This window comes from Heloderma suspectum, chromosome 2 (assembly GCF_057233095.1).
Source record: "Heloderma suspectum isolate Gila_16-S chromosome 2, 16-S_ref, whole genome shotgun sequence".
Lineage (NCBI taxonomy): Eukaryota > Metazoa > Chordata > Lepidosauria > Squamata > Helodermatidae > Heloderma > Heloderma suspectum.
The window spans coordinates 251,826,444-251,842,901 of record NC_139459.1 but is presented as its reverse complement, the minus strand read 5'-3'; the positions used below and the strand labels follow the sequence as shown (position 1 = coordinate 251,842,901).

The window sequence follows — 16,458 nt, the reverse complement described above, 5'->3', positions numbered from 1 at the left end:
CCAGTCGGGACCTTGGAGGGAGATGGAAACTCGTGAGAGTCTTCAGGGCGGATAATATGTCCCGACTCAAATGACAGCTTGAGGAAACATTTTATGTGTAAAATCATTTTACCTTACCTCTTCTGCCCAAAAGGCACTCACGGCAACTTACAATCATAACAAAGCAAACAAATACAGCAAGCAAGCAACATAAAACTCAATAGCAGCAAATATAAAAATAAAAAATGGAATTATAACAAGCAACTTCAAACAAGTCTTGCTTTGCAGTGAATCCCAATGTCCAGGTGCCACTGCCAAAAAGGCCCAGACACACTCACTCACTCACTCATTGCACCTCACAAGTGGAGGAAAGTGCACCAAGGGTCCTCCCATTGACCACAATGTATGGGCAGATTCATGTGAGAGGTGATGGTCCTTCAGACATTTGGGTCTCAAACCATACAGCGCCTTGTATTGGGCCAAGAAACATACTGGAAACCAATGTGGTTGATACAGAACAGGTGTATAATATGGTCAGAAAAACCAGTGTCCTCCACTCCAGGACCACAGGCATTATGCTTGTTTGAAAAGAGGCATTTAATATGCTCTGGAGGGAAAGCCACATTAGCCCAAAGCACCTCTTTGACACAGGCCCACCATTTTTTGTGAACTGTATAGTGCCTCAAAAATAAAGCTATCATGTTCACTTTCAGCAGTGGAAGAGCTATCTCAATGAAGTGCAGGGAAGAGCAGTGGAAGAGCTATCTCAATGAAGTCCCACTCTCTCAGGCAAAGGGCTCCAATTGTGTTAATAAATAGAGGCCCAATAAATAACACAATGTAAAAATCACCTCCATACAAGCCACCAGATTTAATAACAAGCTGTCCAACAAACCCAGCCTTTAAAGCAGTGAACAACAAATTGCATCTGAAGACCTCAGTGAACACACCACATTTTGATAAAGAGAGATTACAAAGTGGCCACTTTCCTCAAAAAGAACAGAGCATTACAAGATGACTAGATGCAGAAGTGGGCAGGGCTTTTGTACCTGGAAATAGATGATGTAATTTCAACAAGTACCAGTGTGGTGTAGTGGCTAGAGTGTTGGGACTGGGAGCCCGGAGATCCAGGTTCTAGTCCCCACTCAGCCATGGAAGCTCACTGGGTGACTTTGGGCCAGTCATAGACTTTCAGCCCAGCCTATTTCAGAGGGTTGTTGTTGTGAGGATAAAATGGAGAGGAAGAGGATTATATATACCACCTTGGGTTGCTTAAGGAGGAAAAAAGGCACGATATAAATGCAATAAATAAATAAGTACAGCTTTTCTCAACACTGCACGACAAGCTGCATTTGTCATGACTCCCTCAGATACATAGCTAGAAAAGGCATAGGGATCCATCCTTTGTATCCAATCACCCTAAGTTTATGGCTGAGCAAGGTCATAAAAAGTTTTTCAAACATAAACACAGCTCTGTTTCACTGTGCTATACTGGTCCTCAGGTTGTTTAGTTGTACAGGCTATGACAAATCTGATGGGAAGAAGTGAACTCTGACCCATGAAAGCTAATGCCACAATAAAGGTATTAGTTTGTAGACTTCTGCACTTCCAGCAGGCTAGCATGGCCTTTCCTATGGAACATGTTCCTATGGTGATCAGCAGCAAAGGAGAACAAAGCTCCCGTCAGTAACAGTTGTGCAGAAAACAAAATTCAGCAGGTATGCTTACCAGAACTCCCAGTTTCACACCATTATTAAAGATACAAGCATCCTGCCATTTACAGCGGGTCACCCCAGTTTCATGACTGAACAAGGCCAGGAAAAAAGGTCTATCACATACAAAACCAACACACTGTCCCATGCACCCTACTGGTCCTTAGGTTTAGTTGAACAAGCTATGATGAATTCCATATTCTTAGAGTGGTAAGAAGCAAAGAAGTATAGGAGTGTTGTGCCTTTAATAGTTCTACAGAAGAAGTAATTTTAGCAGTGAAGCTTTTCTCACCTTTGCATGCCCATCTGCACCTATTCATAAAAGAGACCTGCACTCCTCTGTTGCTAGTTGCCCTAATGCCTTGTGCAGAAAATCCTTATTTTCTACATGACCCACTCCTCAATGAGGCATTAACCTCATGGAGGAGTGGAGGGAGGTGGAAAACCCAGCAAGCACAAACTGGAGAGTAATTGGGTATTTGGGGATAAACAGGAGGAGATATTTGAAGTGAATCTTCATAGATTCATTTTTATAATTTCTTCAGCATGGGTCAACATAATGGAACAACCAGACACATACCATGTAGAGCAGCCTTCCCCAAACTGGCACCCCTCCAAATGTGTTAGACTACATCAACCCAACCCTACATGGCTTGTAGTCCAATACATTTGGAGGACACAAGGTTGCGGAAAGCTGATACAGAAAATACTAAGTTTAATTACAGTTCCACCAAATAACCGATTTTATCTTACCTATCCTAAATAAGCTTGTCGCATACTTGCTAAGCATAAAACGTGTTTAGCCATTTGACGTGGAAATGGCCAACAAATCCCATTCTGACGGAATAGGAGTATCAAAGCAGCAGTGTGTCTGGATGTCTGACAGCACTGGGGCCAAGCCTGTCTATCTCCCTTCCTTCCCTCTCCTTACAACAGGGGTGGGGAACGTGTAGCCCTCCAGACGTTGGTGGATTACAACTCCCATCGGCCCTAGTTAGCATAGCCAATAGCGAGGGATGATGGGAACTGCAGTCCAACATCTGGAGGGCCACACCTCCCCCATCCTCGCCTTACAGAGAAACGTCCATTCTCTGATCCACACGCGAACCCCAACTGATCACCCAAAACCAACAGCGGGCGCACGATGCTCATCCCCGCCTGCATTCACCGTCATCGCTCCTTGTCACTCTGAGCGTCTTCAACCGACAGCTGTTCTCCCGACTATATTCTTTCCCACTCCACGCCGCCGGCTCTCCCACAATGCAACGGAAGGTGGGATCCGGTTCCTTCGCAAAGCCTATTGGGAGGCAGAGTTAGCACGGAGGTAAGGCATACTCTGACAGGCTGTTGAACTACAACTCCCGAGAAAGGCAGCGCCGCCCGATCTTCGCGCGTAAGTTCTTTACAAGCCGTGTGTGCCTGGAATTGAACACTACGATTCCCATAATGCACAGCGCTGCCATATCAATGCCCAGAAGAGGGGCTATTCAAACTTGAATCTTCTTGGTTTGAATGGGACGGGGGGGGGGGGACGGGGGGGCGCCCCGTGGTGGCTGCGAAGAACTGACAGCTTTGGCGTAATAGTTTTTGATTAGGAGAAGAAATGGAAGCAGTGACAGATTTTACTTTCTTGGGCTCCAAGATCACCGCAGACGGTGACTGCAGCCATGAAATTAAAAGACGCTTGCTCCTTGGGAGGAAAGCTATGGCAAACCTAGACAGCATAGTAAGAAGCAGAGACATCACCTTGCCGACAAAGGTCCGTCTAATCAAAGCTATGGTTTTCCCAGTAGTAATGTATGGCTGTGAGAGCTGGACTATACGGAAGGCTGAGCGCCGAAGAATTGATGCTTTCGAACTGTGGTGCTGGAGAAGACTCTTACGAGTCCCCTGGACTGCAAGGAGGTCAAATCAGTCCATCCTAAAGGAAATCAACCCTGAGTGCTCATTGGAAGGACAGATACTGAAGCTGAAGCTCCAATATTTTGGCCACCTAATGCGAAGAGAAAACTCCCTGGAAAAGACCCTGATGCTGGGAAAGACTGAAGGCAAAAGGAGAAGGGGACGGCAGAGGATGAGATGGCTAGATAGCATCACTGATGCAATGAATATGAACCTGAGCACACTCCGGGAGAGAGCGCAGGACAGGAAGGCCTGGCGTGCTATGGTCCATGGGGTCACGAAGAGTCAGACACGACTGAACAACAACGAGACAGTAAAGGAGTCCTTTGTTTTCTGGAGCCGGTTTAGGCTATGCAATATTGGAGTTCTGCTCATGGCTTCCCATGAGTTGTAACAGCAGGAGCGAAAATGTATTTTGAAGAAGCTCTTTGATGGCACTTTAATAATAAATTAGATTTATCGTTTCACTATAACCAAAACACGTGCTTGGTATAGGCAAGTAGTGGCCATTTTACTTGTAAAGAATTGCATATAGTAAATTAAAGGTAAATGAGTTTTTTCATATATTGGACCAACTCCTGTTGGTAAAAGAGTATGCACAAAACTCTTCATGAGCATGTTGATACTAAGTACATGCCCCCACCCTAAATCACATCAAATGCAGAGATTGAGAAAGACGACATGAGGATAAAAATAGATATTTCTAGAAAAATTCCACTATATGCTCATAATGACACTTTCCGTGTTCTGTCACAAGCATTAAAAACACCTTTGTTACATGAACTTTGTAGAAAAGAATAAAGTCCCTGCACCTTCAGTATTGCATGCAGTCAGAAATACATGACACTTCTTAGAAAGTAAATCCCATTGAACTCAGTAGGATTTACTACTACATAAGCATGCTGTTAGCACACTCCGGGAGAGAGTGGAGGACAGGAAGGCCTGGCGAGCTATGGTCCATGGGGTCACGAAGAGTCGGACACGACTTAACGACTTAACGACTGAACAACAACAAAGCATGCTGTTAATTTTGTTATACCATGCATAATGCTATGTGGAGTGAACCAGAGCAGTAACACTGACAAAAATTACTGCATTTGGTTATGAGCCAGCCACAAAGTTAAGCACATGGAAGTCCTGCTGTTTTTAAGCACGTGTTTAATACTCTCCCACTAAAATCATTGCAGATCTTAACCAAGGCCAACTCCAGGTTTTAGGAGGCCCTGGGCAAAGTGCCCTGTGATGGGATCCCTCTTATGTTGATTGGCACCCTCAGACTTACCTGGTATTGGTAGCAGCAGCACTCTAAAGGTGAATGAGAGCTGCCTTTTTAATATCCCACAAAGCCCTAAAGCACCAGTATGACCATGTTTTTTAAATGTTGTTTTAAAAAAATATATGCTGGAACTATGAGGAGCCCTTGTCAAAGCTTGCACTTTAATAATAGAAAGATATCAAGGGATGATGGGAAACTTTCATATGGTGAAATTGTACAAGCACATGGTGAAATGGCAGATGATACATGACATTTACTTATCCAGATCCGTAGCAGAAAGTTAAGCTCACACAAAAACTCTGGTAAAATATGTTAGAAATAAAAATAAATTTGCATGCTAGATTGCAAATTTGTCTTTATTTTTTTTCCTTAACCAGGTAAAGCTAATATACTTACAGAATGCAAATTCTGAGATATCAAACTCTGAGAGGTTGTACTGGTTATATGTATTAATGGAACCAATATTTTTGCTGTATCATGAAAAATCCAACAATATTTGATAACTGCTATTTAAAATGGTGACATGAGGGAGTAAAATATGTTGAATCACATTACTTTTATAGTAACTCTTGTAGCACGTTGTCTTACCAGTAGAATCTAATTTCAAGATGGCTGCCACTTCACACCAGCTGACTAATTTACTTGGTCACTGTTCCTGTACCTTTGTCTTATATTATGCGTTTAGAGACAATTGAAATGAATTTTACCATGTAATTGTCTTGTCCAGAATTACTTAAGATGGCCCATAATAAAACATTTAGTTAAACAAATCGGGCTCATGTAAAAGAGCTAGTTTTTTCTTTCTTGCCTTATCACGTATTGTTTTGATGTCCCTGTCCATTGCTGTGTTCCCAATATATCCAGAGCTTTGTCAGCTTTACAGGATGTTTGGGGGGGGGGGGGATACCCAGACTTATTCATTATGTTCTACTAAATCCTGTAGATTTCAATAGAACTTCCAATGAAACTTTCATGCAGTTGCATTGATTTGACTTTATCCTGTTTACCACTTTTCTCTTACAGTACATATTGTGATCAGTTGTTCTTGTCTATTATTGTGGCACCATTTAAAGACTAACAAATTTATTATGGCATATGCTTTGGTGATGGACTTGAGTCCATTTCATCAGCAGACAGTGAGTCAAGGGATGGGACTTCTAGATTTCATGAAGGCCTACCTTACACCCCACCCCACCCATCTCCAATTCCAGCACTGGGAAATGGGGAACTTTCAAGTAAGGGTATTTAGGATTGTATTCTTACAGCTCAATCCAGCACATGCTCACTCAGAAATAAGACTAAGTAAGGCTGCAGTCATACACACACTTTCCTAGGGGTAAGCTACATTGAATGCAATGGGGCTTACTTCTGAATAGACACTTTACAGTGCATAGGCTTGCACTGTAAAGGCTGCAGTCCTATACATACTTACTGGGAATAAGTCCTATTTAAATCCACAGGACTTACTTCTGAGTATACGTGCATAGCATTATGCTGTTAAGCAGCCCGATCCTATATACATTTACTCATAAGTCCTACTGAGTTCAGTGCAAATTACTCCCAAGTAAGTGCGCAGCCGTAACAGGAAACTCTTCTTCCGCGCCTTGAGAATCAGTGGTATGCCTGCGTAGTAAGCATGCTATTATTCCTTAGGCTGCAGTCCTACCCAGGATTATATGTGTGTGATATGAGGGAATGCATTCTGCACGTGCTCAGAAACACCCTCTTCATTATTGCTTCACGTGTTCCCAGGCACCGTGTTTAAGCCACGCTGAGGCCTTGTTCAAAACCAGCCACCCGCTTGGGAGAGACGCCGACCCCTCACGGGTCTTTCCCCGTACTTCGCGGCTGCACCACAAGGATTGCACGCATGCTGACTCGACCAAGCATGCTACGGCCTTTCACCAGTGACCCTCCACCCCCTACGCTCAGCAGCGTTGGATTGGCTCGCTTTCCTCGGGGCCCTCTCGCGCGATTGGCTCCGCCGTAAGACCGGGTGCCCGCCCCTTCTCCGGCACCCAGCAGGTTCGGTTGCGCTCTCGGTGAGCTAGTTCCTGGTCTGACTCTAGGCCCTAGCTCGGCGAGAGGGGGGAGGGGCGGGAGTTGCTGCTGCGGCTGGTGAGTAACTGCTCAGGGGAACGGGAGCAGGGCCATGTTGCCCGGAGTGTAGCTGCTGCAGCCCCGTCGCCACCACCATGATCATAGAGAACGTAGACGCGCTCAAGTCCTGGCTGGCCAAGTTACTGGAGCCAATGTGAGTGCGGGGGGTGGTTATGGGGAGAGGGGGAAGAGGGAACGGGCCGGCTGGCGGGGGGGGGCTCCCGTGTGTGAGGAGGAAACTGAGGGCTGAGGCTTTGGCGGGGGGCGGCGGGCTGTCCTGAGGAAGGGCTGGGGGAGGGGAGCCGGGGGGCCTTCTGCAAGGCTCTGTGGGATGAAAGTAGGGCTCGCGGGGCGCGAAGGGGGCTCGGACCCCTGGGACAGGTGCGGGGGTGGTTTGGTGCCGTGAGGGGAGAGGGCGAGCGCGTGTGTCTCCGCTCATGAGGAGGTGTCTCGGGGAGCGGGGTGTGGGGCAACTCCGCGGGGACTCCTAGGAAGGCGTCTTGGTAGCTACTACATAATAATACTGGTTGAGGAGAGAGAGAGCTGTCGGGGAGGCACGTGAGGAAGGGAGGAAGAAGCGAGTCGGTGTTGACGTGCTTGCGCTACACAGAGTTGCAATTATGTTTTGTAATAGATGCTGTGTTTCTCTCTTGTTTTGTGCTTTCTCCTAGTACTACAAAACTGTCTAGCGACTAATTGTTTAATAGCACATAACTACTGTAGTATATCATTTGACAGGGAAACTACTCTTCAAAACGGCTGCTTGAAAATGAAAAATGTTCAGCATTGGGCTGGTTGTGCTTCGCTGCAGGAGCGCTGTGGTAGAGATGAAACAGCCCATCCTCTTCTCTGTTCACCTCACCATAATCTGTAATGGTGGCATTTGATGAGTTGTGTACTGACAAGTGTTTTGACATGTTCTTTACAGGAAAGGGAATAGTCTACTAAATTATTATTTTTCAGTTCCAAGCTTCAGGGTTATGGCAGAGCTGACGTCAGATTTTTGTGGGTCTTTATGCAGCCCCTGTTTGTGTAACCTGGATGAGCCCCTGAAAAATATTGGAGTAGATCCCTGAATCCCCTTTGACAGCAGAGGGGATTCTGGTACATTCTTTTATTTCATTGGATTTGGCAGGTACCCAGTCTTACCAATCAATAGTTCTTACCATGTACAAAGTAGTGCATCTTACAGTACAATCCTGACCATGTTTAATTGGAATTAAGGCATATAAAGTTCTATGGATCTTACTACTCCAGATAAGTGCATATAGAATTGCAGCCTAACACATTTTTGGATGATGATTTGATATCTTGATTTTGGTGGAGGGAAATCATTTGTTGAATAGCTGTATTACATCATTACACTAGTGTGTATATATGCTTATAACTAGAGATTATTGCTTAATAAGTTGATGTGTTTGTCAAGCTGACACCAAATATTTCTAAACGTAAATCACAACATTAGACTTCCAATGATAAGTAGGCAGAGATTCTAGACAGGGTCTTTAAATGGTCCTAACCCCTGAATTTTTGCAGTTAAGCTGTTAATTTTCTCTCTGAACTACTGTGTACTAAATTTGGGAGCATCTAATAGATAGATCTGATATCCTACAAGCTCTGTTTTGAGTTCAGAGTACTGAATAGTGAATTAGACTCCCCACCTTACACACGTGAATATTCCAGAATGAGGAAGCTTTGCTGAGGTATAGTGTCATATAAATAGGCAGTCAGCAATTCTGACTCATTGGTGGTCTTAACATGAACTTTTTTGCCACAAAGGGTTGTGGCGGATTAATTTACAAGTGTGGACGAGTTCCTTGGAGACATTTTAGTGGCTAAATTATCCAGCCTTTGTATTTTTGTTAGCTTCTCTAATCATTTCCTACTGCACAACTCTAATTTGTTACTCAACAATAGTGTATAAATGTTATAATGGGAATCTTCACTCCAGATTTCCAGATGATTTTGGCATTCGTTCCACAATAATCGTTCCACAATTATTTATATGTGTGTGTGTGTGTGTGTGTGTGTATATATATATATATGATTACAGAAAGCTTCTAAAGTCTTTATATTTAGTTGTGCGTAGTTTTTTTTTCAGGGCAAACCATGTTGGTTAGTTTATTCAGTAACATATTGAGCTAGCTCGATAGTAGTTTGGCTTAGACTTGCATTTATAGTAGTATTTGGAGACAATTGCTGAAACCTAGTTTTGATCATTATGTATATGTTAAGGGAGGCATCTCAATATGTAAGTGCATCTTTGCAGTCTTGGTTTCAGAACTGAAGTCATAAGTGTGCTGTTCCTTTAAAAAAAGACACATTCTTAAAAAAAATAGTGTGTATATAGAAAAACTTCTCTATAAACCCTTTTCCTGTTTTGCATATCTTGAGCATATAAAGCTGCCTTATGCTGAGCCAGATCATTAGTCCATCTCACAGTATTGTTGAGTCTGCAGTGATTCTTTAGCATCTCATGCAGAGGTCTTACTGCTGCCTGAAGGTCTTTTAATAGGAGGAACTAGGGATTGAACCTGAGACATTTTGCATACAAACCATGTGCTCTATAAATGAGCTATGATCCATCCATCTATTGCACAACTTTAAAATGCCAAACCAATCTGGAGCTGCTTTTGACTGCTTTTATTTTATTTTTGCTATACCTATCTGCTAGAGAGCTGACCTCTTTCTTATTTTCTCTCTAAATCCCTCCACCTTCCTCTCTTTCTCCCATAGATGGTTGTGGCACCACAGTTGTGACACACCTTAATAAGGTTGTAACTACCAGGTGAAGATAAATGCTTTAAAAATATGAATTAAGGATAATACTTTGATATTTAAAAATCACTAGTTCACCAAGCAGCCTTACTGTGCTATCCTAATCATGGTTATTTGGATTTAAGTCTCATTGGTTCAGTACTCCCTAGGCCAGCCTTCCCCCACCCAGTGTCCTCCACATGTTTTGGGCCACAACTCCTACCTGACATTGGCCATGCTGGCAGGGGCTGATGGTAATTGAAGTCTAAAACATCTGGAGGTCACCATGCTGCAGAAGTCTGTCTTAGGCAGTGTGTTTCTGGTTTGCCTTAAAGGATTTCAAGACCTGAATTATTTTCAACTATCTGATGGAGATGGTTACTCTTAGGAACTTTCAAGAGTAACTTTTTTTTTGTAATGGGTGGCTAAGCGATCTGTTCTCCTTTGATAAGAGTTAGGTTCAGAGTCATTTTAGTGCTTGAAAGTTGTTCCTGAGAGAAACCATGACTATGAAATAAAAAGCATTTATTATTGTGTTAAGGTAACAAAATGTATCCTAATAGAAACTGCCTCTTTTCATTACACTTGAGTTTTCTGACTTATTTTTAAGGGTAGTTGTGGGGAATAGATGTGGGGTGAATGCACCAACAGCAGCTGAATTGCATAGCTGGACAAATCCATGGGACCTAGTTACCAAGACTTCTAAAGGGTGATGTCAGTGCTCAGGAAGTTTGAAGTATGTAAGGAGCCAAAACTGCTGGGGGAGATACAACTCCTGTAAATTATTTTGCTGATTGGAATTCTGTATTTCTGTTATGTTCTAATCATGTTTAAATCATAGTATGTAGTTTATTCAAATGAAATGAAGGCAAGACTGTTTTAAGAGTTGTCTTAAAAAGACTATAGATGAGGAAAAACTGTTCCCTCCTAACCCTTGAGTGCAGGATAATATAGAAGTGTAGTTGCGATGGATAAAGCTTTTGGAGGTGTGGGGGAGAGGTAGGGAAGATAAAGTCAGGAATCCCAGTGGCCAGAAGGCTGAAGGAAGGGTGCAAAGTGGCAATGGATTGAGGAAGAAGAACCTGAAGAAAGCATAGATGAAGAATAAGGCTTGAGGAAAAAGGCAGAGATGGAAAACTGGGGTAAGAAGAAACTATTTAGAAAAGAGGTTTTGAAGAAATTTATGACACCTGAGGAGAAGTGAGGAGGAGAAAGAGCAGTGCTAGAGAGTCTGGTCAAGAGACAGGGTGGCTTAAAGGGGGGGGGGGCAAAATAGACAGTGGCCTGAAAGCCAAGTGCCTAAGGGAAATGCTGATGGAGAGAAAAGCTAAAGATAATGTAACCTGGGGCAAATTTCACATGGAGCCTACAGACAGGAGGAGTTGTGCACTGTGGCCAGGAAGGAAGTGGGCAGACAAGGGAGCAAAGAGGACATAAGGTCGCTAGATCAAGAGTCTAGACCATGACAGGGGAATTCTACTAGTTGTGACTTCTGTTGTCATCTGTATAGTTGTGGCCTGACAACTCTAAGGATGCAATAAGAGCCAAGAAGTGGGAGTGGAGAGGCTGAATTTCACATCTTGATTTGAATTAACCAGCCAATTATTTAACTACAGGTTTCTAGTCTATTTTTAATAGAGAATGCGTAGCCTTAGAAATTTTTAGATAGAATCTCTGACGGTCTTGATGCAAGTGGAGTTATATATTTTACTGGATAACTTATTTCTCACGAGGTGTCCGATATACCAGTAGTAGTGTTTTACTTGCTTGGTTGTTTATAGAAAATGTGTACACTATAACTTCTATTTTGTATTTATTCAGTATTGGTCAGGAATAATATTAAAATGAAATCATGGATAGAAATTGTACCTGCTTTTGAATTAAAGGAGACTCAGGGCCATTGAATTATAGGACTTCCCTCTAGGCTGAAAAGCTAAGTACACATTCTTGGAAGTATGTCCGACTGAAATGGGTGGGGGTATGCCACTAAAAAATATTTAGGAATAGGGCTTTGCATGTTTGGTGACATGCCTTCACCGATGATGAAGCCATAGTAACTTTTTATTGTGTATTAGACTTGTAAAAACTGTAAGTTACATAATTAATCAAAGTAATTTTTCCTCAGATGTGATGCCGATCCATCAGCTTTGGCAAACTATGTTGTGGCATTGGTGAAGAAAGACAAACCAGAGAAAGAACTGAAGGCTTTCTGTGCTGATCAGCTGGATGTCTTTCTGCAGAAAGGTGTGTGTGTGTGTGTGTGTGTGTGTTAATGGCAATATTTCATGAATATGGTGCTAGGATCATTTAGAGGGTTCCTCAAGCTTATGCTCGTCAAATGTATTGGACTTCAGCTCCCCACCCAGCATGGAAGCTGTAGCCCAACACATATGGAGGGCGCTAACTTGAGGAAATCTGATCGTTTAGGTTAGGAAGCTAGACAGGCAGCTGAGTTACAGTATGGCAAATATTAAAATGCTTCGCCCGTTCTACAAAATATGCTGTACTCCTAAGGAAACTTAGCTACACTGTGTATACAGTGTGAAATATTATTTTTTTCATCACCACAAATAGTTTTGATTTCTAAGCACAGTCACTTGGAAAAAGCATCTTTAAATTGCCCAAAGAGTATCCCTGTTAATTTATGGCAACAATGAAGCCTCAAGATACTAGAACATAATTGGTTCATTGTGGCATAAACCAGTTAATCTCTAAGAAGGAACAGTACATTTTGTCAGCTATAAAATATACATTAAATTATAATCATATGAAGTGCTAGAATCTGAATTACAAAATACTGGCTGCATTCAGACGTAATGTTAAACCATGGTTTAACTGTTGGACTTTTAACGTTACAAGAATGAGCCTAGCCTCCTACATCTCAAGGATCCTTGGTACCTCTGAAATGCAGTACAAGGTCCAAGAAAATCCCCTGCTCTTCTCTCCAGCACTAAGTTTGGAGTGAAGAGGGGAACTCTGTCCAACCCACCCACCCCAATGCTGAGAACTGGAGCGGGGTGGAGGATTGCTTTGGATTTACCCTTGCTGGGCAGTAGGAGCACCTGCCAAGTGTATGTGAAAACCCACAATTCCATTTTCCTGAGCTGTAGGCAAAGGGGCATCACCTTACTCTGTGCCTCACTGCAATTCAATTTTGAAGTGCCCATCAGAGGCAGAGCAAGCCAGTGTGCCTCCACCTCCCATCCCCAACTCTGAACTGAAGCAGGGAGGCAGAGGTGTGTTGGCTTGCTCTACACCTGACAGGTGGTCTAAGCTCTCAGTGTCCATCAGACACAGAGGCAAGCACTCCGCCTCCCCAGTCCAACTCAGAACTGGAGAGGGAGGTGGAAACTTGTTATGGCTCTGCACTTTGTTATGGCACATTAGGAATCTGAAATTTTCATTTCAACGCTGTGCAAGACTAGTGCCATGAAGAAATTATACTGGCTCCAAAAGAATATGGAGGCCACTAGAAACTGTCAAAAGGGCCATAGGATTTTTTAGTTTCTGGGAACCAAGATCGGAGCCAGGGCTCAGATTATGGTTCCCTGACACTGCGCTCCCCACCCCCTCATAGCCAGCGAGGTTCTCTCTGCATCGGCTACATCTCCACACTTGAAAATGGAGTGTGGAGATGGGGTAAGGCGGGCGGTCCCAGGGGAGGGGAGCAGACCATGGAAGCTGCATTATGCAGCTTCCTATGTGCCTTGCATCCTCCCCCATCCCACTTCGAAGCTCCCTGGCTAGGCAGGTGAAATCGCCTGTCTAGCCAGAAATGCAGGGCGGCCAGAGCACGGAGGTGAGGATTGGAGGCTGATGACCATCTCCATCAGATTGCACCGTTACACAATCTTTTTCTGTACACAAAATGATCAATAAATATATTCTTACAGCTAAGAACATACAGCTAAGATCCCAACACCTTCTTTAAGCATGCCCAAGATAACACAATGCGAAGGTGTGCTGTGTGGAATGTTTTACTTCTGTCCTTCAGATGGCAGATCTCCATGTCGTATCACAAATTGCTTTTGAAATAATGAAAAAGAAGTTTGCAATGTGGCATGGGGAAGCTCCTGTTGATGCAAAAATGAGTGCAAAGCTTTTTGAGGCGCATGGATCTATTAGCCAGAATCAAAAGAACGAAACTGTGCTTAATGCAAAATTAGGAGGTAGGTTCCATTATGGATTCATCAATTTTTTCTGTTATGTCTCTGCCAGAAACATCAGGTTTTGTCGATAAACTCTTTGAGAGCCTGTACACCAAGGATTACCTAGCTCCCAATGAACCAGTAAAACCAGAGTTGAAGCCGGCAGGTCAGGGCAAAGAAGAAATGAAAGAGGAGGTAATACTACATTTCTCACTGTCTCTTGCTTGTGATCCAGAGCAGTCCTTTGTATGTTTATTCAGAAGTAAGTCCCACTGTGTTCAGTGGAGCTTATTCCCAGGTAAGTGAGTATAGGATTATTATTATTTATTAGATTGATTAGCCGCCCATCTGGCCTGCTACCTGGCCACTCTAGGTGGCGTACAATACAAATAACAACACAAAGTACAACAAATCAACTGAACAAAATAACATTACTCTTAAAAAAAAAAAACCTAACCCACCCCAAATGCCCACCTGAACAGCCAAGTTTTGAAAGCCCAGTGGAACCTCATCAAAGAGGGGGCATGGTGAAAGACACTAGGGAGGGAATTCCACAGAGTGGCGGCCACCACAGAAAAGGCCCTCTCCCTAGTCCTCACCAGCCTAGCTGTCCTGGCTGATGGGACAGAGAGAAGGCCATCCGAGGCTGATCTTGTTAAGCGGCCTGTATGGTGTTGCTGGAGGCGCTCCTTAAGATAGGCTGGGCCGGAACCATATAGGGTTTTAAAGGTCAAAACCAACACCTTGAATTTGGCCCGGAAAACAACTGGTAACCAGTGCAACTCCTTCAGCACCAGAGTGATGTGATCACGCCAGCAGCTGCCTTTAATCAGGTGGGCTGCTGCATTCTGCACAAGCTGCAACTTCCGAACCGTCTTCAAGGGTAACCCCACATCGAACACATTACAGTAGTCTAGGTGAGAGGAGACCAGGGCATGAAGTACTGAGGGGAGCAGATGATTAGGTTAGATGGTCTCACTTCCTGCTTCAGAGCTCGCAACCATGGAGTGAACCGTGGTGCGGTCTGAGCTCTGTTCAGGGGGAGAGGGCGTTTCGGAGCCACTCAGGCGGATTGCATCCTTAGTCTGGCTTTACTAAATGCAAGATGTATAGTTGTTTTCTTTAATATGCAAAAGAAGCAAGTAAACTGGTTAAGGGTGGGTGGTTTTGTTTTTAGATGGCCGTTTTCAGTGTCTTTTATAGTGCAGGTTCATTACTATGCATATGCATTTAAAGAACAACGGCAGCTACCAATGTGAAAACTTTCTCCTTTGTTACTACAGTAGTGGAACCCTTTTAAGTGATCAATAGCTTGGGTAGACTGTCTGTCTATACATTTTTTCCATGCACATGCGCGCGCGCACACACACACACACACACACACACACACATCTGGAAAAAATAAAACAAGTGGAAAAATCATGGACAGTAAAATAAAAAGTAACATTACAAATAATGTAGCCAAAAATGCAAGGAGCAGATAATAAAACACTGAGGTTGAAACATAGTTAAAAATTCAAAAGATGTTAAAGTCCTGGGAAAATAAAAAGGTGTTCACCTGGCACTGAAAAGGTAACATGGCTGTTAGGTAGGCCTCTCGGGGACAAGGGTCACTAATAGGCACACATTGCACCTCACCTGGCCATAGCACCTAAATAAGGCCCTCAGAAGATTACCTTAAAGTCTGAGTAGGTACATATGGGAAGAGGTGATCCTTCAGATACCATGGACCCAAGCCATGAAGGGCCTTGAAAATCAAGACTAGCGCTTTGAATTGGGCCTGGAAACTGACTAGAAACCAATAAAGATGATGAAGCACTGGAGTAATGTATTTGTATTGCCCACTTATAGTCATATGGTCCAGTCCCAGTTAGCAATGTCACAGCTATAGTCTCAGCTGAATTTTTTGGTCCGGTTCCAAGGTAGCCTTGTATACAACACATTGGTAACCTCCTGTTTGGATTACTGCTGGGCATGGATAACTGAAATCAGGCTTTCTCTGTCCAAGTAGCATTGTAGCTGGAGTACAAGCCTAAGCTGGTAGAAACCTATGCTACAGAGGCGACTTGTGCCTCTAATGACAAAGATTAATGAATACCCCCAGACTATGAACCTGGTCATTTAGAGGGAGTGCAACCCTCTCCAGAACAGGTTGAACCTCAGTTAACACTTGATCCTGAAGTCAGTTACCCACTCCTTTACAATCTTTTGCTTTTGTGGAAAGTTTAAATAGATAGCTGCTCTACAAGAATCTACAGCAGGGGTGGGCAGTAGGTGGGCCACATGTGGTCCTCCTGGCCATTTTTGCAGCCCCACCACTGAATGTTCCGCTAAAATTCAGTGGCAAAAAATGGTGATCGCTCTTTAAAACAAGGTGTGCAGGGAGCGCTCGCGTTACTTTAAAGCAAAATTATGCTCATGGAAGCTTCCAGAGAGCAGTTTTGCTTTAAAACAATGCACATGTTCCCTGTGCGCCTTGTTTTAAAGAGAGATCGCTCATCTTTCACCACCACTTTGCTGCTGAATTTCAGCTGCACATGCGGCAGGGAGGGGTATGGTCTCTGGAAGCTGCCCACCTCTGGTC

The 16,458-nt window shown here is 43.6% G+C and overlaps 2 protein-coding genes across 6 annotated transcripts in view; one reads left to right on the top strand and one right to left on the bottom strand.

Annotated features, from left to right (window-relative positions):
- The window catches only part of LARS1 (leucyl-tRNA synthetase 1), a 59,981-nt gene extending 57,023 nt beyond the window's left edge, over window positions 1–2,958 (bottom strand). For all 4 annotated transcript variants that reach the window (XM_084838748.1, XM_084838750.1, XM_084838749.1 and 1 more), the window contains exon 1: window positions 2,860–2,958. In XM_084838748.1, coding sequence (XP_084694874.1) covers window positions 2,860–2,865 — 6 coding nt within the window. In that variant the 5' untranslated portion in view covers window positions 2,866–2,958. The remainder of the gene's footprint in view (window positions 1–2,859) is intronic.
- A 3,944-nt stretch (window positions 2,959–6,902) lies between these two features.
- The window catches only part of RBM27 (RNA binding motif protein 27), a 46,086-nt gene continuing 36,530 nt past the window's right edge, over window positions 6,903–16,458 (top strand). For both annotated transcript variants that reach the window (XM_084838747.1, XM_084838746.1), the window contains exons 1-3: window positions 6,903–7,123; window positions 11,852–11,970; window positions 13,945–14,069. In XM_084838747.1, coding sequence (XP_084694873.1) covers window positions 7,065–7,123; window positions 11,852–11,970; window positions 13,945–14,069 — 303 coding nt within the window. In that variant the 5' untranslated portion in view covers window positions 6,903–7,064. The remainder of the gene's footprint in view (window positions 7,124–11,851; window positions 11,971–13,944; window positions 14,070–16,458) is intronic.